This window comes from Mandrillus leucophaeus, unplaced genomic scaffold (assembly GCF_000951045.1).
Source record: "Mandrillus leucophaeus isolate KB7577 unplaced genomic scaffold, Mleu.le_1.0 Scaffold284, whole genome shotgun sequence".
Lineage (NCBI taxonomy): Eukaryota > Metazoa > Chordata > Mammalia > Primates > Cercopithecidae > Mandrillus > Mandrillus leucophaeus.
In genome coordinates this window covers 1,245,627-1,269,699 of record NW_012102965.1, presented here as the reverse complement: position 1 = coordinate 1,269,699, position 24,073 = coordinate 1,245,627, and the positions used below count along the sequence as shown (strand labels likewise).

General features: G+C 40.4%; 1 protein-coding gene across 1 annotated transcript in view; it reads left to right on the top strand.

The window, feature by feature from the left end:
* The window catches only part of RSBN1L (round spermatid basic protein 1-like), a 114,136-nt gene that overhangs the window by 55,825 nt on the left and 34,238 nt on the right, over positions 1–24,073 (top strand). Inside the window, exon 2 of the mRNA XM_011985454.1 lies at positions 10,650–10,766. Within this exon, the coding sequence (XP_011840844.1) occupies positions 10,650–10,766 (117 nt within the window). The remainder of the gene's footprint in view (positions 1–10,649; positions 10,767–24,073) is intronic.

The window sequence follows — 24,073 nt, the reverse complement described above, 5'->3', positions numbered from 1 at the left end:
TTAAACAGATGTCAACTAACTTTGATCAGAAAGAAACCAAGGAAAAACCTAAACAAACAAACAAAACCTCTTTAAGTCAATTTCCATCACATTTTGACTTTTCTTCTCTTAATGTTGATCTTTTCATATTTACCATCTCTTAACAGGTTGCCATGGTTATTTCTGATAGATTTATCTTTTTTTTTTTTTTTGAGATGGAGTCTCACCCACTCTGTTGCCCGGGCTGGAGTGCAGTGGTGCGATCTCTGCTCTGCAACCTCGGTCTCCTGGGTTCAAGCGATTCTCCTGCCTCAGCCTCCCAAGTAGCTGGGATTACAGGCACACGTCACTGTGCCTGGCTAGTTTTTGTATTTTTAGTAAAAATGGGGTTTCACCTTGTTGGCCAGGATGGTCTGGAACTCCTGATCTCAAGCAGTCTGCCCATTTCGACCTTCCCAAGTGTGAGATTACAGGCGTAAGCTTCTGCATGCTCCCTGCCCATTTACCTATTATACTTGATGCCGAAAATATGAGTGGATTATACACCACAGTTACAGTGTTAGGGTATTCTGAATTTGTGTACTTTTACCCATGAGTTTTGTACCTTCAATTTTTTTTTGTATGTTAGCACCCCTTTGTTTCAGATTGAAGAGCTTCTGAATATGTTGTCCTACTTCCTCCATGTATAGTTGTTGAGAGGTTTATTGTCAGGCTAATCGGAGCTCTTTATATGATACTTGCTTCTTTTCACTTACTGCTTTGTAAAATCCTATCTTTGTCCTTTTTCTCTGATAATTTGACATGCCTTGGGGTAGTCTTATTTTGGTGGAATATGTTTGGTGTTCTCTGACCTTCCTGTGTCTGGACACGTATCTTTCTCCAGGTTTGGAAGGTTTTCTGGGATTATGTTTTATTTATTTTTTTCAGAAAAAATTTAACAGGTTTCTTTATAATTATAAAGTTGAACTGCTGAAACTCGTTCACTGAAACATTTTGACGTGCATTAATGCTTTACATCCCTGCATTTATATTAAAAATTCACACACAAATGAACATGGAAAAACTGCCATTACCTGATTTCTGTCACCTGTTTTTCCATTCACAATCACATACTTAGGCACCTTTTGACCCCATGGTGGGGAAAAAAATCTAACGTTCAGAACTACCAGTAATGGGAAGAAGATAATTTTTTTCTTTTGGGAGAATGAAATGTTTGCCATCATACTGAATTCTTGAGCATATTCCCCACCAATATGGTTTGGCTCTGTATCCCCACACAAATCTCATCTTGAATTGTAATCCACACCTGTTGAGGGAGGGACCTGGTGGGAGGTGATTGGATCATGGCAGCAGTTTTCCCCCATGCTGTTCTTGTGATAGTGAGTGAGTTCTCACGAGATTTGCTGGTTTAAAAGTGTCTGGCAGTTCCCCCCTCACTCTGTCTCTCCTACCATCTTGTGAAGAAAGTGCTTGCTTCTCCAGCACTATCGTGCTGCCACGATAGTGGGTTTCCTGAGGCCTTTCAAGCCATGCATAACTGTGAGTCAATTAAACTTTTTTTCTATCTCAGGTAGTTCTTTATAGCAGTGTGAAAAAGGATAATACATCCACGTATTAGTGGTGTGCTAGCTGGATGTCTTTTGGCATAATTGGGTTTTTTTTCTTTCTTTTGAGATGGAGTTTTGCTCTTGTTGCCCACGCTGCAGTGCGGTGGCGTGATCGCAGCTCACTGTAACCTCCACCTTCCAGCGATTCTCCTGCCTCAGCCTCCTGAGTAGCTGGGATTACAGGCACGTGCCACTACGCCTGGCTAATTTTTTGTATTTTTAGAGAAACGGGGTTTCACCATGTTCACCAGGCTGGTCTCGAACTCCTGACCTCAGATGATCTGCCCGCCTTGGCCTACCAAAGTGCTGGGATTACAGGCGTGAGCCACCGCGCCTGTCCCTTTTGGCATAATTGTTACATGTTTTGCATGGATAGCACACAGGTAGGTGTCTTCAAAAAAGGCCAACCAGTTAAGCCTCACTTGCCTCCTGCAAAGCACCAATAACTGTGCTCTGGAAGCGCAGATGTGTTTTAAAGCCCTGAGCAATCTGTTGCACTAGACGCCGGAAGGGAAGTTTGTGAATCAGTTGTTCGGTGGACTTCTGGTAATGTGTAATTTCACGTAATACCAGGCCTGTGATGATGATGTGTCTTTACCCTTCTAGTAGAGGGCACACTCTTGTGAGCGACCTCCTGGCTGCTTTACCACACTGGTCAATATGCGGGCAGTCAGCTTTGTAGGAACTATGGTATAGAGGCCTCCTTACTTACCCACCTTCTCCTTAGGCTGGAGCTCAGTGAGCTAGAGGTGGTGCCGGCCTTAGAGAGAGACAGTGGTGTGGCGGTGGCTGCAAACACAATTGAAAAGGATTATTTTTTAAAACAAGTTTACTGCCCCTTCTTTCTCCACTCCTTGAAACTACTCTTATGTTTGTTTTGAGGTTATTCGCTATATCTTGTAGTCATGCTTTGCTCCTTTTTATTCTTTTTTCTCTTCTGTGTATTTTCAAATAATTAGTCTTTAAGTTCACTGATTCTTTCTTCTGCTTTATTCTTTCTACTGTTGAGAGCCTGTAGTGCATTTTTCATTGCAGCAAATGCATTTCCCAGTTCCAGGATTTCTTTTTTTTTTTCATTATTTCAATATCTTTGTTAAATTTCTCTGATAAATTCCTAAATTGCTTATCTATGTTATCTTGGAGTTGTCTGAGTTTCCTTGAAACTGCTATTTTGAAGTTTTGATCTGAGAGCTCACATGTCGCTGTTTTGTTAGGATTGGTCACTGGCTCCTTGCTTTGGGGAGGTGATGTCTGCCTGTTTGCTGTTGTGTCTTGTGGTCTTATGTCTGTGGCTTTGCATTGAAGGATTATTTATGTATTCTGGTCTTCAGTGTCTGGCATCTGGCTTGTTTTGGTCCTTACAGAGTTTATTGGCTTAGTGGTTTTGTGCGGTTGCCTGTCGAATCCCCTTAATTCCATATTGCTGCCTCCTTTTCAGCACTAGATGTCGCAGTAAGCCCAAGTTCGCCTATTTGGGGCAAGTGTTCAGAGCACTGCCTATCCCCAATGACGGGGTGGAGGCGCGGCTGGCAGGGGGCAGGAGTTGATTCTACAAAGGATACTCCCGCTGTGTGGGAGGGCTGGCTGCAGGTTCATGCCCAGAAGACCCATGGAGCTTGCCTCCTGTGGTATGGTGCTGCTCAACAGCCACCCTGATTTGGCCTAATTTTTTGCCTGAGATAAACTGCAGAGTTTCCTGGACTGTCTCCAGCTGCCATCAGGGCTTTTTCTCCCTACAGGCACTTGCAATGCTTCTTGTGGATTAAGGCAGGAATGGTTTTCCTGCAGGAGAACCCTAGATGGTAAAGAAGCTGGCTGTCTGCCTCATTCTTACGTTTTCTAATGTAAAACTTTGAGTCTTGGGGGATTTTTCCATGGGGTGCCTTGCAGGTCTGGGGAGGGGAATCACAGAAGTTGGTTTCTCTTACCATCTATTTGGAGTTTTAAATTTCCCTGTGGCCCTGGGGATCATCTGCACCTCAGGTTTGAGTTCTGGGATATTGCTAGCGATAGTCTTGATCCTGGATATTTGCTTTTGGTTTTCTTTGGGGAAGAGTGAAGCCAGATGGCTTCTGCTCTGCCATTTTGATAGTGCCACTTAGTTTTTTTTTTTTTTAGCATATTGAAAATATTCTGCTGGCTTGTGGCTGTTGAGAAGTCAGTAGGCCTTTGCTGTTTTAAATGTGGTCTGCTTTTTCCTTTCACTTCTTTTATAGTCTTCTCTCTGTCTGCAGCTTCCATTGTGGTGTTTTTGTGTGTGGAATTCTTTTTATTCATTCCATGTAAGAGTTACTAGCTTTCTTTAATCTGATTTTCTGCCCTAATTTTGAGGTCTGTATGGCTGCAGTTGGAAGGAGGTGATAAACAGGGATTTCTTCAAGGTTTCTGGGGACCCTATAGCTGCAAGGTCAGAACAGAAGTGAAGGCAGTGTCCACTACTGACACCTTGGGAGCCCTCACGACTTTAATAATAATAGAGACTAGTGAATTTTATTGAAACCAGATGAGATTATTTTGTTGCTAATAACTGATGTTCCAAAGTGGTAGTTACAATAAGAATCAACTGGCATTTGTTGACTGTAAGATTCTTAGTGCAGTATTATTATTCGTCTTTATTTCCTAAATCCATACATGCCTAATAGAAGTGTATTGGGTGAATGAGATACATATTACACTGAAGCGTATATGGCTTATACTGCTAAATCGTAAGTTCACCGTATTTCTGAAGATCCCATTTATGTTTTGTTTAAAATTATTTTAGGCTGGGCACAGTGGCTCACTGCTATAATCTCAGCACTTTGGGAGTCTGAGGTAGGTGGAGAGCTTGAGCACAGGAGTTTGAGACCAGCCTGGGCAACACAGTGAGACCCTGTCTCTACAAAAAAATTAAAAAATTAGCTGGGTGTGATGGCGTGCACCTGTTGTCCCAGCTACTTGAGGGGCTTAGGTAGGAGGATCGCTTGAGCCTGGGAAGTCAAGGCTGCAGTGAGCTGTGGTCATGCCACTGCACTCCAGCCCGTGTGACAGAGGAAGACCCTGTCTCAAAAAAACAAACAAAATTATTTTAATGAGTTTCTTTTTATATCTTAACCTTTATGTGTGGGCTAAACACATACTTTATATGTGTTTAAAAGGTATGTGTTTAACCCATGTTCATTTTTCCACATATATAATTTCCTTTTTGTTCTGGGTTGATAGTAACTTAGTCATGTGTTCCTTCTTCTTTCTTCCATTCTTAGATTCCTTTGGCCGTTTGGGTTTAAACTATATCATAGGTCTGTTTGCATCTGTTCCCCCCACTCCCCTTGTATTTACTTATTTATGCCTTAAAAAGTTGACCTCATGTTTAGAGCAGCTTTAGGTTCATAGCAAAATTGAGCAGAAGGTACAGACTTCTCATATACCCTCTCCCCCAACACATGCATAGCCTTCCCCATTATTTTTTATTTATTTATTTATTTTTTTGATACGGAGTCTTGCTCTGTCGCCCGGGCTGGAGTGCAGTGGCACGATCTCGGATCACTGCAAGCTCCGCCTCCCGGATTCATGCCATTCTCCTGCCTCAGCCTCCCAAGTAGCTGGGACTACAGGCACCCACCACCATGCCTGGCTAATTTTTTGTATTTTTAGTAGAGACCGGGTTTCGACGTGTTAGCCAGGATGGTCTCGATCTCCTGACCTCGTGATCTGCCTGCCTCGGCCTTCCCCATTATTAACATCCCCTACCAGAGTGGTACATTTGTTACAACTGATGAACCCTACATTAACACATCATTACCACCCAAAGTCTATCGTGTACATTAGGAGTCACTCTTGGTGGTATAAATTTTCATGGGTTTGGACAAACGTGTAATGACATGTATCCACCATAATAAAGTACGGAATATTTTAAATGTCCTAAAAATCCTCTGTGTTCTGCCTATATTCATCCCTCCTCCCCTCTATACCCTGGCAACCACTGATCTTTTTATTTAAAGTCTCCATAGTTTTGCCTTTTCCAGAATGTCGTATGGTTAGAAGCATACATTATGTAGCCTTTTCACACCGCTTCTTTTACTTAGTATGTATTTACATTTCCTCCATGTCTTTGCATGGCTTGATAGCTTACTTCTTTTTAGTGCTGAAGAATATTCCATTGTCTGAATGTGCTACCTAAAGGACATTATGGTTGCTCCCAAGTTTTGCCAATTATGAGTAAACCTGCTGTAAATATTGTGGTACAGATTTTTGTGTAGACATAAGTTTTCAGCTCCTTTAGATAAATACCAAAGCCTGTGATTGCTGGAACATATGATAAGAATATATTTAGTTTTGTAATAAACTGCTAAACAGCCTTCCAGAGTGGCTGTACCATTTTACATTCCCACCAGCAGCAGATGAGAGTTCCTGTTGCTCTGTATTTTTGCCAGCATTTGGTGTTGTCAATATTCTGGATTTTGGTCATTCTAATAGGTGTGTAGTGGTATCTCGTTGTTTTTATTTGTGTTTTCCTGATGACATGAGGTGTGGCACATCTTGTCATATGCTTATTTGCTATCTGTATATCTTCTTTGGCGAGGTGTCTGTTAAGGTCTTTGGTCTTTTTTTTTTTTTTTTTTTGAGACAGGGTCTCACTTGTTCATCCAGGCTTGAGTGCAGTGGCACGATCTTGGCTCCCTGCAACCTCTGCCTCCTGGACTCAAGTGATCCTACCACCTCACCCTCTCACCTAAACCTCCCACCTCAGCCTCCCGAGTAGCTGGGGCTACAGGCACGCATCACCGCGCCCAGTTAATTTTTGTACTTTTAGTAGAGACGGGGTTTCATCATGTTGCCCAAGCTGGTCTTAAACTCCTGGGCTCTAGCAATCCGCCTGCCTCAGCCTTCCAAAGTGCTGGTATTACAGGCTTGAGCTACTGTGCCCGGCCTGGTCCATTTTTAATAGTTTGTTTTCTTATTATTGAGTTTTAAGAGTTATCTTTTTTTGGATAATAACCCTTTATCAGATTCATCTTTACCAAGTATTTTCTTATAGTCTGTGGCTTCTTTTTAGTCTCTTGACTGTGTCTTTTGCAGAACAGAAAATTTTAATTTTAATGAAATCCAGCTTATCAATTCTTTTTTTAATCTATTGTGCCTTTGGTGCTGAATCTAAAAACCCAGAATCCCTGGTCATCTAGGTTTTCTTCTGTGTTATTTTCTAGCACATACCACCTCTCCCAGTTGTTCCAGTACTGTTTGTTGAAAAGACTTTTATCTTCATTATATCTCCATTATATAGCCTTTGCTCCTTTGTCAAAGATAAATTGCTTGTATTTAAGTGGATGTATTTCTGGACTCGCTGTTTTATTCCATTGATCTGTTTGTGTATTCTTTCGCCCGTAAGACATTGTCATGATTCCTCTTTTTATTTTTAAATAAAATGTGTAACCCTTATATTTAGTTTGACTTTTCAAACAGATAGTTTCTTGCTTTTATGGTGGCAGAGTTCTTACTTTTATTCTGAGAATTATGATGATAAGGTCAGTTACGAATGTTTCCCAAGTCTGAGATTAGTCTGTGAAGGATAAAACCATACAAATTCTTGGTCACAGAAAGAAATGAATAAAAACTGAATAAGAATTCTAGTCTTGTTAGGAGTAATGTATTGTAGTAAACAGTGTTGCCAGGGCACTGTTTTCCATCATAATCACTTCTGTATGTAAAGATCTAGAAGTGGCTTTTTCTTTTTCATTTTTTTTGAAATGGAGTCTCACTCTGTTGCCCAGGCTGGAGTGCAGTGGCACCATCTTGGCTCACTGCAACCTCTGCCACCTGGGTTCCAGCGATTCTCCTGCGTCAGGCTCCCAAGTAGCTGGGATTAAAGGCACCCACCACCATACCCAGCTAATTTTTTATATTTTTAGTAGAGATGGGGTAATTAAATAATTAATTAAATAATTAATTATAATTTAGTAGAGATGGGGTAATTAAATAATTTTAAATAATGGCTTTTAATAATTTGGGTTATCTTTCAGTTTCTTTTTGGAATGTATGTATCTTTCTAAAGTTTAAAAATAATTGAGTCATTGAGTCATAGTGTACAATAGTTTCCCTAGAAGCTACAATTTCGCTAGAAGCTAGTACAATTTCCCTAGAAGCTAGTTTGATTTCATTCTGAAAAATATTTATGTCTTATGATTGTGGTAGGCTTATATTGTGAATGTATGCTATTGAAAGTTTACAGTTAGTTGTTGGCTACGTGTGGTGTCTCACGCTTGTAATCCCAGCGTTTTGGGATGCCGAGGCATGCAGATCACTTGAGGTTAGGAGTTCGAGACCAGCCTGGCCAACATGGCGAAACCGCCTCTCCACTAAAAATACAAAAATTAGTCAAGCACGGTGGTGTGCGCCTGCAATCCCAGTTACTTGGTGCCTGAGGCAGGAGAATTGCTTGAACCTGGGAGGTGGAGGTTGCAGTAAGCTCAGATCGTGCCACTGCAGTCCAGCCTAGGCTGCAGAGCGAGACTTTGTCTCAAAAAAATAAAAAAAAAGTTCATAGTTATTTTAACCTGTATGATTACAAGTCAGGATCGTGAGTACCTTTAGGGGTGTTATGTAAAGACTGGAAGGGAACACAGAAGGATTCTGTGTTGCTGTTTCACAAGTATCTCCATTTTATTACATTAATATTATACTTTAATAAAGTTTAATAGTTATTAAAATACTACTTCTAAGTTGATAAGATTAACATAAATGATTAGAAAAAGAAATGTGGAGACATTTTAGGTGACTTTTTTCAGTTGTAATTTTAAGTGATATATAAATAGTTCATCTTGTTAAAAGTTTACTTAGGAAATATTATCTAATATAATGTGTCTAAGCTCCAGATACTTGGAGTAACTTTTTTTTCCCCCCGATATAGAGTCTCACTCTGCCACCCAGGCTGGAGTGCAGTGGCGCGATCTTGGCTCACTGCAACCTCCGCCTCCCTGGTTCAAGCGATTCTCCTGCTTCAGGCTCCTAAGTAGCTGGGATTATAGGCATGCACCATCACGCATGGCTAATTTTTATATTTTTAGTAGAGACGGGGTTTTGTCACGTTGGGCAGTCTTGTCTTGAACTCCTGACCTCGGGTGATCCGCCCACCTTGGCTTCCCAAAGTGCTGGGATTATAGACGTCAGCCACTGTACCTGACCTGGAGTAACATTTTATAGCTAGACAGCAGCCTATGACAGGATTTCAAGGACTTTGACATCAGAAAGTAAGAGTAACAAACCAATCAGAAGTGTGGAAACACTTTAATCTATTCCAGAAGTTAAGTTATATGTGGACAGATAGGGAGTTTATCTAGTTTATTCACCCCTGTATCCCTAACCTTTTTCTTATACTCAGACTACGTATTTGTTGAGTCAGTGAATTCCTGTTTGCTGTACTCTCATATGCTTGGAGTGTTATCAATTAAAAAAAAAAAAAAAAAAGTTGTCAGTTTTATAGGTGAAAATAATGTCTTAATTTGTATATTAATGAGTGAAGTTTAAAAATGTTTATTAATCACATGGATTTAATTTTTTGAAAATTTATTTAAGTAGTGTAGACCTGTGCTATTCAGTGTGGTAGCCACTAGTTTTATGTGACTCTTCAGCACTTAAAGTGGAACTAGTTTCAAATTGAGATGTGTCATAAATGTAAAATATACGTTAGATTTTGAAATCTTAAGAAAAAATGTAAAATATCTCATAATTTAAAAATATCAGTTCGGTGTTGAAATTATAATGTTTTGGACCTGTTGGGTTAAGCAAAATACATTACTAAAATTAATAAAATTGTTTTTCGATTCAGATTTAGATTACTGTCCAGATCAGGACAGTGCTTATATAGACAGTAATGTAATCATTACATGATTAGGACTTGGGTTATGGTAGTATTTATAGAAAGGAAAGTAAGGAGTGAATTTTTTTTTTTTTTTTTGAGACGGAGTCTCGCTCTGTCGCCCGGGTTGGAGTTCAGTGGCTGGATCTCAGCTCACTGCAAGCTCCGCCTCCCGGGTTTACGCCATTCTCCTGCCTCAGCCTCCCAAGTAACTGGGACTACAGGCGCCCGCCACCTCGCCCGGCTAGTTTTTTGTATTTTTTAGTAGAGACGGGGTTTCACCGTGTTAGCCAGGATGGTCTTGATCTCCTGACCTCGTGATCCGCCTGTCTCGGCCTCCCAAAGTGCTGGGATTATAGGCTTGAGCCACCACGCCTGGCCGTAAGGAGTGATTTTTAAGGGATTATGCAGTATGTGTATATACTCTATAATCTCTACTATGTTCTGGGATATTTCACATCGTGTGTATTCCCGTCATGGTTTTGTAATCAATAATAAGATTTTTGAGGGCAAAGCTTTATATCCTTCTCTTATTTTGCCTTTTGCTGGGTGCAAAGGAAGTCATTTGAACAAAGAAGAATTTAATAGGATATCAAATATTTTGTTCGAAGTTTTAGAGTGCAAATGAATGATCCCTAGAGTTATTATGCCCTTTATTTAAATATCACAGTATCACCACATAGTCAGATTGAGTCATACTATTTTTAAAAGGAGCCAAGGGTAAGGGAACCAACATGTAGTCTTATATGTGCTCGGCTCTACATAGTCATTTTACATCTTTTTTCATTTAATCCTTATATTAACCATGTGAGGAAGGTATCAGCTACTATTTTACAGATTAGGAAACTGAGATCAAGTAATTTTTCTCTTATGTTGCTAATCCATAGATGCTCAATTTCAACACTAGCACTTTTCCACTGTGGCTTTTGCTTCAGCTAAAGTTAGTTAAGTGATATGAAATAAATTTAATATTTTGGTTGACATGAAGTAGGTGAAGAATACTTAGAATAAAATGTATAATGATAAATTTTGATAATATGTGTTTCATATTCAGTAAAAAAGGGAAATTTAGAAATATTCCCCAAAACCTGAGAGGAAAAAGAAAACACATATTTGTTCCTCATTCTGATTTTCTTTGTGTATTGTAATTCCAGAAATTTACCTATAGTTTGTGCAGATAAATAAAATTGTAATTTTTTCATTTTAAATATTTCTTCCGTTTTGTCTTCCAGATAAAATCAAGGACAAAATTAAAGAGAGAGACAAAGAAAAAGAGAGAGAGAAAAAGAAACATAAAGTAATGAATGAGATCAAGAAAGAGAATGGAGAAGTAAAGATTTTGCTGAAAAGTAAGTTTTATTCAATGATTTTAGTTCTACTTTATTTTGCTGTTCAGTATCTCTGTTGGCTAAGTGAACAAAATAAGAAATGTTACTTGGTGCTGAATTTTGTGGAGAATAAACAATGATGAGGAAATGAAAAGTAAATGTAACAATGGAGAGTTCTAATCTGTATGGTAACATGTCTTATAGTATATTTATTTAGTGAGCCATTAAAAAGTTGTAAAGGTTAAGCTTCATTAAACTTAATTTCTTAAATTATTTTAAAATAAGTTAATCCTATGTTTGCATTACTAGTCTTACTTATATTTAGATAATCTAAAAGGAAGAAATCAACAAAAATTGCCGAAGCAAGTTTTAGTATGATAGGGATGGTGAAGGAAGTGATCTTAAAAATAATTGACTGTAATCACCATACCATAGTCTAGGATTTAGAGGGAACATTTTACTCTGAGCTAAATCAGAATCAGTATGTTTCTTATATGTTTAAGAATATCCTTGTTTTATTCTTTTTTTTCTCTGTTGTAGTTGCATTCATTTGCTATTTATATATGAGGGTAGGGTGGAGAGAAGAATTTGGGGGGTAGGTGGTTGGGTAATAAGTATACTACAATTCCTGTCAATAAGGCTGAACTTGTAAAGAGAGAATTTATGGTAGAATAGACGTAAGGGTAGTCTTAAATTCACTCAGATGTCAAGGTAAGAATCAGTGGCATTTGGTTGCTAGACAACTAGCGAATTCACTATCTAGCAAATTCACTAGTGCTATCATGTTGGTAGTTGATGATCAGAACATGTTGACCTTAATTAACTTCATATTTAATTTAATTGTTCATGAGGCTTTATATTTGCTTAGAGGGGAAAAGACCACAGCACTGCATGTGTAGCAAAATAACTGGTAGTTTATATTATTTAAGATAAAGAGTATTAGATTCTGTATTTTCATTACATTCTTTGTCATGTTTTCAGATATTCGTTGTCTATTATCAACATATCAGAACTTTGTTTTCCATGATATTCTTTCAACCTTGAAGAAATATGTCAGAGCTTAAGTTGATGGCTACTTAGTTAATGCTCATGATCGTTTGTTCTGTTTCTTTTGCCAGTGTATTCTATCTGTTTTGTCTAATTAGATTGTAAGCCTTTGAGGCAGGAATGGAGTATAACCACACTAGTTCTGTATAGCAGCCAGTGATGAATGCTTGAAAAGTCTACTTAAGGCTGGGTGCTCATGCCTGTAATCCCAGCACTTTGGGAGGCCAAGGTGGGTGGATCACTTGAGGTCAGGAGTTCCAGACCAGCCTGGCTGACATGGTGAAATCCCGTCTCTACTAAAAATAAAAAATTAGTGAGGCATGGTGGTGGGCATCTGTAATCCCAGCTACTTGGGAGGCTGAGGCATGAGAATCACCTGAACCTGGGAGACAGAGGTTGCAGTGAGCTTAGATCACACCACTGTACTCCAGCTTGGGTGATAGAGCGAGATACAGTCTCAAAAAAAAAAACAAAAAACAAAACAAAAAAAAACGAAAAGGAAAAGTCAAGTTTACTTAACTTCACCCTTGATTTAGTCCAATAGCTATTTTTTCTGATTTAATCAGATAGTAGTTTTCTTATTCATTTGAAAATATCATGCTGTAAATTCTGTTACTTGAGAAGGAATCTGTTTTAGAAATACTTTATAAAAGCCTCATAAGTTCTTGATTGAATACTGGATTCCTAACATAATGTGAATTATGTGAATCTAGAGATTACACATGGAAATAAAATTTAAAACAGCCTAAAAATTGAGATTTTTTTAAAAAAAGAAATATACAATATTAACTTTGAAGTAGACAAAAATTTAGGTGATATTTTGAACCAAGTTAAACTGAAACTGGTGATGAATAATGTAGAAGAATGAGATAGATGTGAAAATTAATTTGTGACTTCTGGGATGTCCATGGAAAAATTTAGGGAAAATGTATTCACAATGGAGGTAAGTAGTAATTTAATTACTGCCTTACAGTGTTACCAAGATTAAATGAGGGAAAGTATGAGGAAAGTGCCAAGTATAGTATCTGTCTCACAGATACTACTGAGTAGTAAATAGTTATGAAATCTTTCTTGTGAGTATGTGTGAGAGATTAACCTTGTGATTGAAAAGCAACAAAACCGGCTGGGCGCAGTGTCTCAAGCCTGTAATCCCAGCATTTTGGGATGCTGAGGCAGGTGGATCACCTGAGGTCAAGAGTTCAAGACCAGCCTGGCCAACTTGGCGAAACCCCATCTCTACTAAAAAAATACAAAAAATTACGGTGGGTGCCTGTAATCCCAGCAACTCGGGAGGCTGAGGGATGAAAATTGCTTGAACCCAGGAGGCAGAGGTTGCGGTGAGCCGAGATGGTGCCACTGCACTCCAACCTGGGCAACAGAGAGAGACTCCGTCTCAAAAAAAACAAACAAAAAAAACAAAACCAAACTATCTCCTCTCCTCAGTGTGTAGTATATAGATAATTAAGTGAATAAACACATAATTCTTTGGGAAAACAGTGCTTGTCCCATTGAAAGCACTGAGTGTTATCTGTTGTTACTATGTACGAGAAAGAATTTGCTTAGTGTGTGGGGCCATTTCCCAAGTGAGCCTGTGGCGGTGGTGGGGAAAGGCATCTTTTGTTGGTGGTGACTTGGAACAACAAATCATTTAGTTTGCTGAGGGAAAATATACTTTCATCTACTACTGTGTGCCACTTTTTTCCTTGTGGCCTCCAACTTTTATTCTATCCTTGTAATTTTTTTCTTCTGTTAATGATAATGTTGCAAGCTATGGTATACACAGGTATTGATGGATGATGGCATTTGAAAATCTAAAATAGATGCTAAGTATATCACACCAGTTCATTTCCTCCAGGTTTTTCTTAAAAATTGTGTCAGGTAGGCTGGGCGTGGTGGTTCACGCCTGTAATCCCAGCACTTTGGGAGGCCAAGGCGGGTGGACCACTTGAGGCTAGGAGTTTGAGACCAGCTTGGCCAACCTGGTAAAATGCCATCTCTACTAAAAATACAAAAATTAGCCGGGTGTGGTGGTGCTTGTCTGTAATCCTAGCTATTCTCGAGGCGGAAGCAGGAGAATTGCTTGAACCCAGGAGGCAGAGGCTGCAGCCGAGATTGTGCCACTGTACTCCAGCCTGCGTGACAGAGTGAAACTAATAAAAAAAAAAAAAAAAAAAATGTGTCTTTTTTTTGTGCAGTGGTGTGGTCTCGGCTCACTGCAACCTCTGCTTCCTGGGTTCAAGAATTTTCTTGTCTCAGCCTCCCGAGTAGCTGGGATTACAGCCGCACGCCGCCACACCCGGGGCTGATTTTTTGTATTTTAGTAGAGACAGGGTTTCACCATGTTGCCCAGGCTGGTTACAAACTCCTGACGTCAGGCAACCCGCCTGCCTCGGCCTCCCAAAGTTTTGGGATTACAGTTGTGAACCACCACGCCTGTCCTGTCAAGTTTTTTTTACTAGAAATATATATAAAATTATGTGCATGATAAAAAGTTTTTTATTAATGCAAAAACCTTGTAAAGGTTTATTTGCTAAGAAAGTTGGATTATTTGCTCTTTTCAAAATAGTTTAAAGGAACAAATAAGTTTGAAACAAAGCTTATTTAGTGGGTCTCATGTTATACTAAAATTCACCAACTGCTTTTTCTGATTGTATCCAGTGTGTCCCAGGCATTTTTATGTTGTTTATTAATGATAAAGTGTGAGAACATGTGTTATGATTATAGTATTTTTTAGAGTAAATGTTTATTATTATAGCATTTTAAATAAGTTTGCTTGTGAGCAGTTAGAATGGGGGTTAAAAGAAGCCAGTGTCCAAGGTGATTGGTAGTGTACTAAAGGTCACAGGAAGGTAACTCATGGCTGAAAGAGTGACAACCACTGCAGTACATAAAAAGCAGATTCATTCTCCAGAGGCCAAAAGTTGAAAATAACTAAGCCAGTTAGTGCTTTTTTCCTATATATAATAATGGGGCGGGGGAGAGAGAAAGATAGATATAAATTTTATAAATTTTTCTGAATTACTTTTGTTTTTCACTTTATTAATACAAAAAGTATACGAAAGTTAGTGGTAGAATTAAGCCAATGAATTTGTGATTTTAAAAGTTTTTTCTTAATTTTTCTTTTCATAATTAGCCATTAACAACACGTGCTGTCTTTGTTTCTGTGTGGTCTTCTTTCTGCTTCTGTGATTATCTCTCTCTGGCTGTAGGTATATCTGCATCTCTGTTTCTGATTCCCTCACTCCCAGTCTGGCACTTTCTCTCTGACTCTGACTCTATACATGTGTGTATCTGTGTGCTTTGTGTGTGTGGTCTGCTATGTGCATTTGTCTGTGGCTTTTGGGAGGGTCTCCCATCAACATTTTTCTTTTCTTTTTTTTTTGAGATGGAGTTTCACTGTGATACCCAGACTGGAGTGCGGTGGCACAGTCTGGGCTCCCTGCAACATCTGCTTCCCGGTTCAAGCGCTTTTCCTGCCTCAGCCTACCGAGTAGCTGGGACTACAGGCACGTGCCACCGCACCTGGCTAATTTTTGTATTTGTAGTAGAGATGGGGTTTCACCATGTTGGCCAGGCTGGTCTCGAACTCCTGACCTCAAACAATCCACTTGCCTCAGCCTCCCAAAGTGCTGGGATTACAAGCATGAGCCACTGCGCCTGGCCACCATTTTACTTCTAATCTTACACTTTTTGAAGGGCCAGATTAGTTGGATAGCAATTCTGTTCTTTCTGTTATAGGTACCTGTCAGGATCCTTTATTGGGTTCTGTTAAAGGATTGTAGATTTAGACTGGGTGTGGTGGCTCACGCCTGTAATCCCAACACCTTGGGAGGCCCAGGCGGGTGGATCATGAGGTCAGGAGATCGAGACCATCATGGCTAACAAGGTGAAACCCTGTCTCTACTAAAAATACAAAAACTTAGCTGGGCGTGGTGGCGGGTGCCTGTAGTCCCAGCTACTCAGGAGGCTGAGGCAGGAGAATGGCGTGAACCCAGGAGGCAGAGCTTGCAGTGAGCCAAGATCGCGCCACTGCACTCCAACCTGGGTGACAGAGCAAGACTCCGTCTCAAAAAAAAGATTTAACATAGACTTTAAATACTATTTCGTGTAGGAGAAGCAAACTGGTATTTAAAATGGCCTTTTTCCTTATTTTAAAATTTTCCGCGTACATATCTACTGCATTTCATATGTAGAGATAGGAAATGAGTGAGAGATTATATAAAACTCTTAAATCTATCTAGTGAATGCTAATACCCCAGTTTGGTTTCATGTAAAGAATGCATTTTGCCTGTGTCCACTGGGGGTTCCCAAGGCTACTCCTAGGGCCTGTGATTTGCTGAAAGGACTCAGAGGACTCAGCATATAGTTGTACTTATGGCTATGATTTATTATAGTGAAAGAGGGCAGGCATGGTAGCTCACACCTCTTATCCCAGCATTTTGGGGAGCTAGGGCAGGAGGATTGCTTGAGCCCAGGAGTACGAGACCAGCCTGGGCAACGTAGCAAGAACCCATCTTAAAATATCCATCTGTCTGCCTGTCTGTCTGTCTGTCTGTATGTATGTATACACACACACAGAGGCACACACACATACATGGCGAGAACCCATCTTTAAAAAAATATGCACACACAGGGACACACAGGGAAAGGATACAAAGTAAAATCAACAAAGAAAAATAGCACATGTTGCAATGTCTGGAAGAAATTAGGCACAAGTTTCTTAAGAGTCCTTTCCCAATGTTGTCACACATGATGTGCTTAAGTCTTGCAGTGGTGAATTGGGACAACATATGTGAAATGTTGTCTGCCAGAGAAGCTCGTTAAAAACTTAGTGCCCAGGGTTTTCTTTGTACATTGGTCATATAGGCACCATCTGCCTTCCACAAACTAAAATTCCAGACTCCCAGAAGGAAAACAAGGGTTCAGCAAGTCTATATTGTTTAGGCCAGGCGTGGTGGCTCACGCCTGTAATTCCAGCATTTTGGGAAGCCAAGGCAGGCAGATCACTTGAAGTTAGGAGTTTGAGACCAACCTGGCCAACATGGTGAAACCTCATCTCTACTAAAAATACAGAATTAGCCGGGCCTGGTGTTGCATGCCTGTAATTCCAGCTATTTGATTGGTTGAGGCAGGAGAATCGCTTGAACCCGGGAGGCGGCGGAAGTTGCAGTGAGCCGAGATTGCACCACTGCACTGCAGGTTGGGCGACAGAGTGAGACCCTGTCTCAAACAACAACAACAACGCAACAAAACAACAACAACAACAAAACTATATTGTTTGCACAGTTTTGGCACAGTGAAGACTCTTACAGAATGGTGGGAACCCTCCAAAAATAAAAATTCCTAAATGCCAGCCCAGAGTCAACCGTGCAAACAGGACTCTCTAAGAATAACAGTCTCAGGTATATTATCTCTTCTGCATACAGTGCTCATTTCAGTATTTAATTACAGAATAGTTTTCCGTGGGAATTTTTTTTTTTTTGAGACACGGTCTTACTCTGTTGCCAGTCTGGAGTACAGTGGTGTGATCACAGGTGACTGCAGCCTTTACCTCCCCAGGCTCAGGTGATCCTCCTGCCTCAGCCTCCTGAGCAGCTGGGAATACAGGTGTTTGCCACCACGCTCAGCTAATTTTTGTATTTTTTGTAGAGACAGGGTCTTGCTATGTTTCCCAGGCTGCTCTGCCATGAGAATTTAACTCCTTGATGCTCAGTCTAAGAACCTCTTGACCGGGTGCAGTGGCTCATGCCTGTAATCCCAGCACTTTGGGAGGCCGAGGCGGGTGGATCACCTGAGGTCAGGAGTTTGAGACCAGCCTGGGCAACATAGTGAGACACTGTCTCTATTAAAAAAATAAATAAATAAGTTTTTTTTTTTTTTTTGAGACGGAGTCTTGCTCTGTCGCCCAGGCTGGAGTGCAGTGGCTGGATCTCAGCTCACTGCAAGCTCCGCCTCCTGGGTTTACGCCATTCTCCTGCCTCAGCCTCCTGAGTAGCTGGGACTGCAGGCGCCCGCCACCTTGCCCGGCTAGTTTTTTGTATTTTTAGTAGTGACGGGGTTTCACCGTGGTAGCCAGGATGGTCTCGATCTCCTGACCTCGTGATCCACCTGTCTTGGCCTCCCAAAGTGCTGGGATTACAGGCTTGAGCCACCGCGCCTGGCATAAGTTTTTTTTTTTTTTTTTTTAAAAGGAATCTCTTAACTGATTTCTTATTGGTTTGCATTTTTCAGTTCCTATTATAATACTTTTTGGTTTATCCTCATGCCTATGAAATAGACTAAGTATTGTCTCTGTTTTATTTCAAAGTAATGTGTTCTACTCACTATATTTTCTGATTTAACCTTTTTTGGTGTTAGGCATAAGTGTAGGATATTAAATATACTTTTGCTCAAATGAAGTTTTGTTCGTTTTGGCAACAATTGCATAATTTATGCAGTTCTACATATATTTTCAGTTGTATTTAGGAATGTCATTAATCACACCTATGCCCTTTAAGCTTTCTTAAATTCTATTTTTTATTGCACTACTACCTTTTTTCCCTGATTTTTTTTTGATTGTTTTATCTTTCATTTTGCTTAGTCTCCTGTTTCATTTATTTTTATTTCATTTATTTGTAGAGATGAGGTCTCACTATGTTCCCCAAGCTGATCTCGAACTCCTGGCCTCAGGTGGTCCTCCTGCCTTGGCCTCCCAAAGTGTTGGGATTACAGGCATCAGCCACCATGTCTGGACTGTTTTACCTTTTACATTTATTTTTATTTTTATTTTTTTCTGTTGCCTCAGCTGGGGTGCAGTGGCATGATCATGGCTCACAGCATCCTCAACTTCCTGTGCTCAAGCCATCCTCCTGCCTTAGCCTCCTGAGTAGCTGGGACTACAGGCATGTACTAACATGTCCAGCAAATTAAAAAAAAATTTGGTCTGGAACTGCTACGTGCAAGTGATCCTCCTGCCTTGCCCTCCCAGAGTGCTGGGATTACAGGTGTGAGCCACCGTGCCTGGCCTGCTGTTTGACTTTTTAAAAAAAAAATTAGTATTGTTCTTAAGATACTAATTAACCTAAATATGATATTTTGATAGTTCATACCTAGGCAGCACGTCTGAATTTGATAACATTATTCAAGTGTATGTCTTAGCTGCTTACAGATAGACTCTCTTTTTTTTTTTATTTTTGGGAGATGTCCCGCTCTTGTCACCCAGGCTGGAGTGCAATGGTGCTATTTTGGCTGGGATTACAGGTGCCTGCCACCATGCCTGGCTAATTTTTCGTATTTTTAGTAGAGACGAGTTTTCATCATGTTGGCCAGGCTGGTCTCGAACTCCTGACCCCAGGTGATCCTCCCGCCCTGGTCTCCCAAAGTGCTGGGATTACAGGTGTGAGATACTGCACCTGGTCACAGATAGACTCTTTAGAGAATTAACACTTTTTCTTTTATGACTTTATACACCTATGTAATGAATAATGTTGACAGATTTCTGTTTTTGCTTCTCATACTAGTTCTTCATTGGATACTTAATTATCACTTCTATGAATTTTTACAGGTAATTTCTTAATATCAGACTTCACTTTTATGGATTGCTATCAACTTGAAATAGTTTTTGTTGTTTTTAGGACTAGAATTTAGTGGTAGTCATATGTGCAAAAACGTGACTGAGGCTCGGCATGGTGGTTCATGTCTGTAATCCCAGCACTTTGGGAGGCCGAGGCGAGTGGATCGCCTGAGGTCAGGAGTTCGAGACCAGCCTGACCAACATGGTGAAACCCCGTCTCTACTAAAAATACAAAATTAGCTGGTCCTGGTGGCACATGCCTGTAATCCCAGCTACTCGGGCGGCTGAGGCAGGAGAATCATTTGAACCTGGGAGGCGGAGTTTGCAGTGAGCTGAGATCATGCTGTTGTACTCCAGCCTGGGAAACAGAAAGCAAAACTCTGTCTCCAAAAAAACAAAACAAAACAAAGCAAAAAAAAAACAACAAAAAAAACTTCACTGAAAGGAAGATAAGGGAAAAAACTATAAGCCTCAGGTAGTCTGTCAGTGAGACAGATTTTTTCATTCATACTTTCCTAAGTGTTCTTATGTAGCAATATGCTGGATACTATAAGGGATATAATGATGGAAAAAGAGATATCATTTCACTCTAAATTAATATAAAGGTTATTTGTTTCATTTATACAGTGTTGATGGACATACGGTATACAGGTATCCCATGAGAGAAGCATGTAACTTTTATAATATGAGTTAGGAGTGAAGTGATTTCAGTTCTAACTTGAGAAATGAGGGAAAGCAACATGAAGGAAAGGACATAAGAGTTGTCTTTAATGCAGTGGTCCCCAACCTTATTGGTACCAGGGACTGATTTCGTTGAAGACAGTTTTTCCATGGACAGATGGGATGGTTTTGAGATGATTCAAGGACATTACATTTATTGTGCACTTTATTTCTATTATTATTACATTATAATAGGTAATGAAATAATTGTGTAACTCACTATAATGTAGAATCAATGGGAGCCATGAGCTTGTTAATCTGTATTTGCAGCAGCACCCAGCACTAGTATCATCTCAGATCTTCAGGCATTAGAGTCTCATAAGGAGCAGGCAACCTAGATCCCTCACATGCTTAGTTCACAGTAGGGTCCACCTTCCTATGAGAATCTAATGTTGACAGGAAGTGGAGCTCAGGCAGTAATGTGAGCGATGGGGAATGGCTGTAAATACAGATGAAGCTTCGCTGGCTCGCCCACTGCTCACCTCCTGCTGTGCGGCCTAGTTGTGACAGACTATGGACCAGTACCGGTCTATTGCCCTGAGATTGGGGACCCCTGCATTAAAGGATAGTGTATTAGTCCATTTTCGCACTTCTATAAAGAAATACATGAGACTAGGTAATTTATAAAGAAAAGAAGTTTAATTGGCCTATGGTTCTGCAGGCCGTACAGGAAGCATGAAGCTGGCATCTGCTAAGAAACTTTCAGTTATGGTGGAAGGTGAAGGGAAAGCAGGCACACCATACATGGCCAAAGCAGGAGAGAAGTGGTTCTGGGGGACGTGCTGCACACTTGTAAACAACCAGATGTCACTCACTATGGTGATGCAGCACCAAAGGGGAAATCCACCCCCATGATTCAGTTGCCTCCTACCAGGCCCCACCTTCAATTGTAATTGGGGCTTACAGTTCGACATGAGATTTGGGAGGGGACACAGATCCAAACCATATCATTTCATCCCTGGCCCCTCCCAAATCTCATGTCCTTCTCACATGGCAAAATTGAGTCATGCCTTCCCAACAGTTTCCCCAAATCTTAACTAATTCCAGCATTAACCCAAAAGTTCAAAGTCCAAAGTCTCATTTGAGACAAGGCCAAATATCTTCCACCTTTGAGCCTATAAAATAAAAAACAAGTTAGTTACTTCCAAGATGGTGGGGCGGGGGGAGGGCACGGTGTAGGCATGGAATAAATACTCCCATTCCAAAAGGGAGAAATTGGCCAAAAGAAAGGAGCTACAGACTCATGCAAGTCTGAAACCCAGCAGGGCAGTCATTAAATCTTAAAGCTCCAAAATAATCCCCTTTGACTCCATGCCCCACATCCAGGACACTCTCATGCAAGAGGCGGGCTCCCAGTGCCTTGGGTAGCCCCACCCCTGTGGCTGTGCAGGGTTCAGCCCCTGTAGCTGCTCTCAAGGGCTGGTATTGACTGCGTGAGGCTTTTTCAAGTACATAGTGCAAGCTTTTGGTGGATCTACCATTCTGGGGTCTGGAGGACGGTGGCCCTCTTCTCATAGCCCCACTCTGCAGTCCCTTGGTGGAGACTCAGTGTGGGGACTCCAACCCCACATTTCCCCACATTACTGTTTCCAAACCATAAAGATTTGGAAAATTTGCAGTCTGGCCAGAACTGTGGTAGAAAAGAAAAGCCCATTGTCAGGTAAGAGTTCAAGCAGGCTGCAAAAATCTGCATAAATAAAACAAAAGAGCCAACTGCTAATAGGCTAGACAATGGGGGAAAGTCCTAGAAGGCATTTCAGAGAACCTTGTGTCAGCTTCTCCCATCACAGGCCTGGAGGCCTAAAAGGACTGAATGGTTTCCTAGGCCAGGCCCAGGGCCCTGCTGCTCTGCACAGACTCTGGATACTGCTCCCTGCTCCCCAGCCACCCCAGCTCCAGCTGTGCCTCAAAGGGGCCTGGATTCAGCTTGAGCCACTACTTCAAGGGTGCCAGCCATAAGTCTTGGTGGCTCTATGTGGTATTAAGCCTGCCAGTACACAGAATGCAAGATTCGAGGCTTGGGAGCTTCACCTAGTTTTCAGAGGTAGTATGGAAACACGTGGATGTTCAGGCAGAAGCCTGCTAAAGGAATGGAGCTCTCATGGAGAACCTCTCTACTAGGGCAGTCACTTCCACATTGTCAGATGTCTTTATAGCAATGCCCATTCCTCAGTACCAGTTTTCTGTATTAGTCCATTCTTATACTCCTATAAAGAAATACTTCAGACTGGGTAATTTATAAAGAAAAGAAGTTTAATTGGCTTATGGTTCTGCAGGCTGTACAGGAAGCATGATGCTGGCATCTGCTCAGCTTCTGGGGAGGCCTCAGGAAACTTTCAGTCACATCAGATGGATAGGAAAGAGTTCATTGGTAAGTAACGAGCAAGGCAAGGGTATTTTAAGGAGAGGAAATGCCTTTGCTAGTAGAATTATGTTTTGTAAGAAATTGTAAATAAATAGTGCAATTTGACCAGAGCATGAAGTACTTGAGGGCACTGTCTTTGGATTCCAGACTGAAGAGATTATAGGTAGACATTGAGAGCTCTTGAAAGCAGTTTAGCTAAGGAATGAATATGATTAAAAGAATATATAAAAATTATACAAAGGTTAATATGGCTCTAGCATTCAGGATGAGAGACAGCTATGCAGCTGTTAGACCAAAAATTAAGACAGTGGCATCAAGGAATTCAGAAGTAATCAAGGATGAGCTGGATAATTCTGTCAAATCATGGAGACACAGGAAAAAATGATTTGAGTAAATATAACTGGATTTGATATTTCAACATTCTGGGAAAGCAAATTAAACAAATTGAAAACAGAACCAGAATTTAAGCAGTAAGAATAATAAGGTGATAAAGGAAAGACCCTGGGCATAGATAATTCTTTTTTTCTTTATTTTTTTCTTTTTGAGATAGAGTTTCACTGTGTCACCCAGGCTGGAGTGCAGTGGCGTGATCTTGGCTCACTGCAATCTCTGCCTCCCATTTCAAGCAATTCTCCTGCCTCAGCCTCCCGGGTAGCTGGGATTACAGGTGTGCGCCACCATGTCCAAGCTAATTTTTGTGTTTTTAGTAGAGACAAGGTTTTGCTCTCTTGGCCAGGGTAGTCTTGAACTCCTGACCTCAAGCAATCCACCCACCTCGGCCTCCCAAAGTGCTGGGATTACAGGTGTAAGCCCCCGTGCCCGGCCGGAATTTTTTTTTTTTTTTTTTTAAATTTAAAAAGTTCTTTTTACTTTGTTAACCACTCAGGGCACAGATTATTCTTTATGAGAAGTTTAGTGGTCAAAGACTTTTAAACAAGGGTTTTGGAGTTGGTGGGAAGGACTTACTTTTGCAAATAGAACGTCTCAATCACTGGAAGAAGAAAGGAAAGAAAGATGTGAAGATGAAAATGTTTAGGTAAAGAAGCGGACTGGGAGAATTTCATTCATGGTAGGTTATCTGTGAAACTGAGATAAAAGATGGAATCAGTGAGTACCTTTTCTCAACCCTTAGTTCAGTGGCTTTCTTATATTATCTTTCTCATGAGGCTATTTACTTGTTTGTATTTTTCTTATATAGAAATGAATATAATGTGATAATATTGTTTATATGTATACTTAGATTCTGTAGCTGTAAAGCCTCTGTGGATTAATCTTTTATCCTTTGGACTTCTACATTTCTGAGCCCAGAATATACTTGATTTTGTTCACAAAAGCTCTTTAACGTACAGGCTACTTTTTTATTCATCTCTTTACCAGTACATGGGTATTATTTGAGCTTAGAACATGATAAATGATTCTGATTTTTGTCATCTCTTTTGTAGTACCTTTTTGGGTCTTACTGTAATTTTGTAAACTGTGGTGGACTTAAAGTAGACTATATTAGATGCAAGAGGAATTTACTAAGAAGGAAATGTGGTAGAAAGCTAAGGAATTGCGTGTTTGTTGCTGTTATATTGCACAACTCTTTTTGTCCCTTTATGATTTATAAATCTCTATGATACTTTGATGCAATTTTTAAGACCT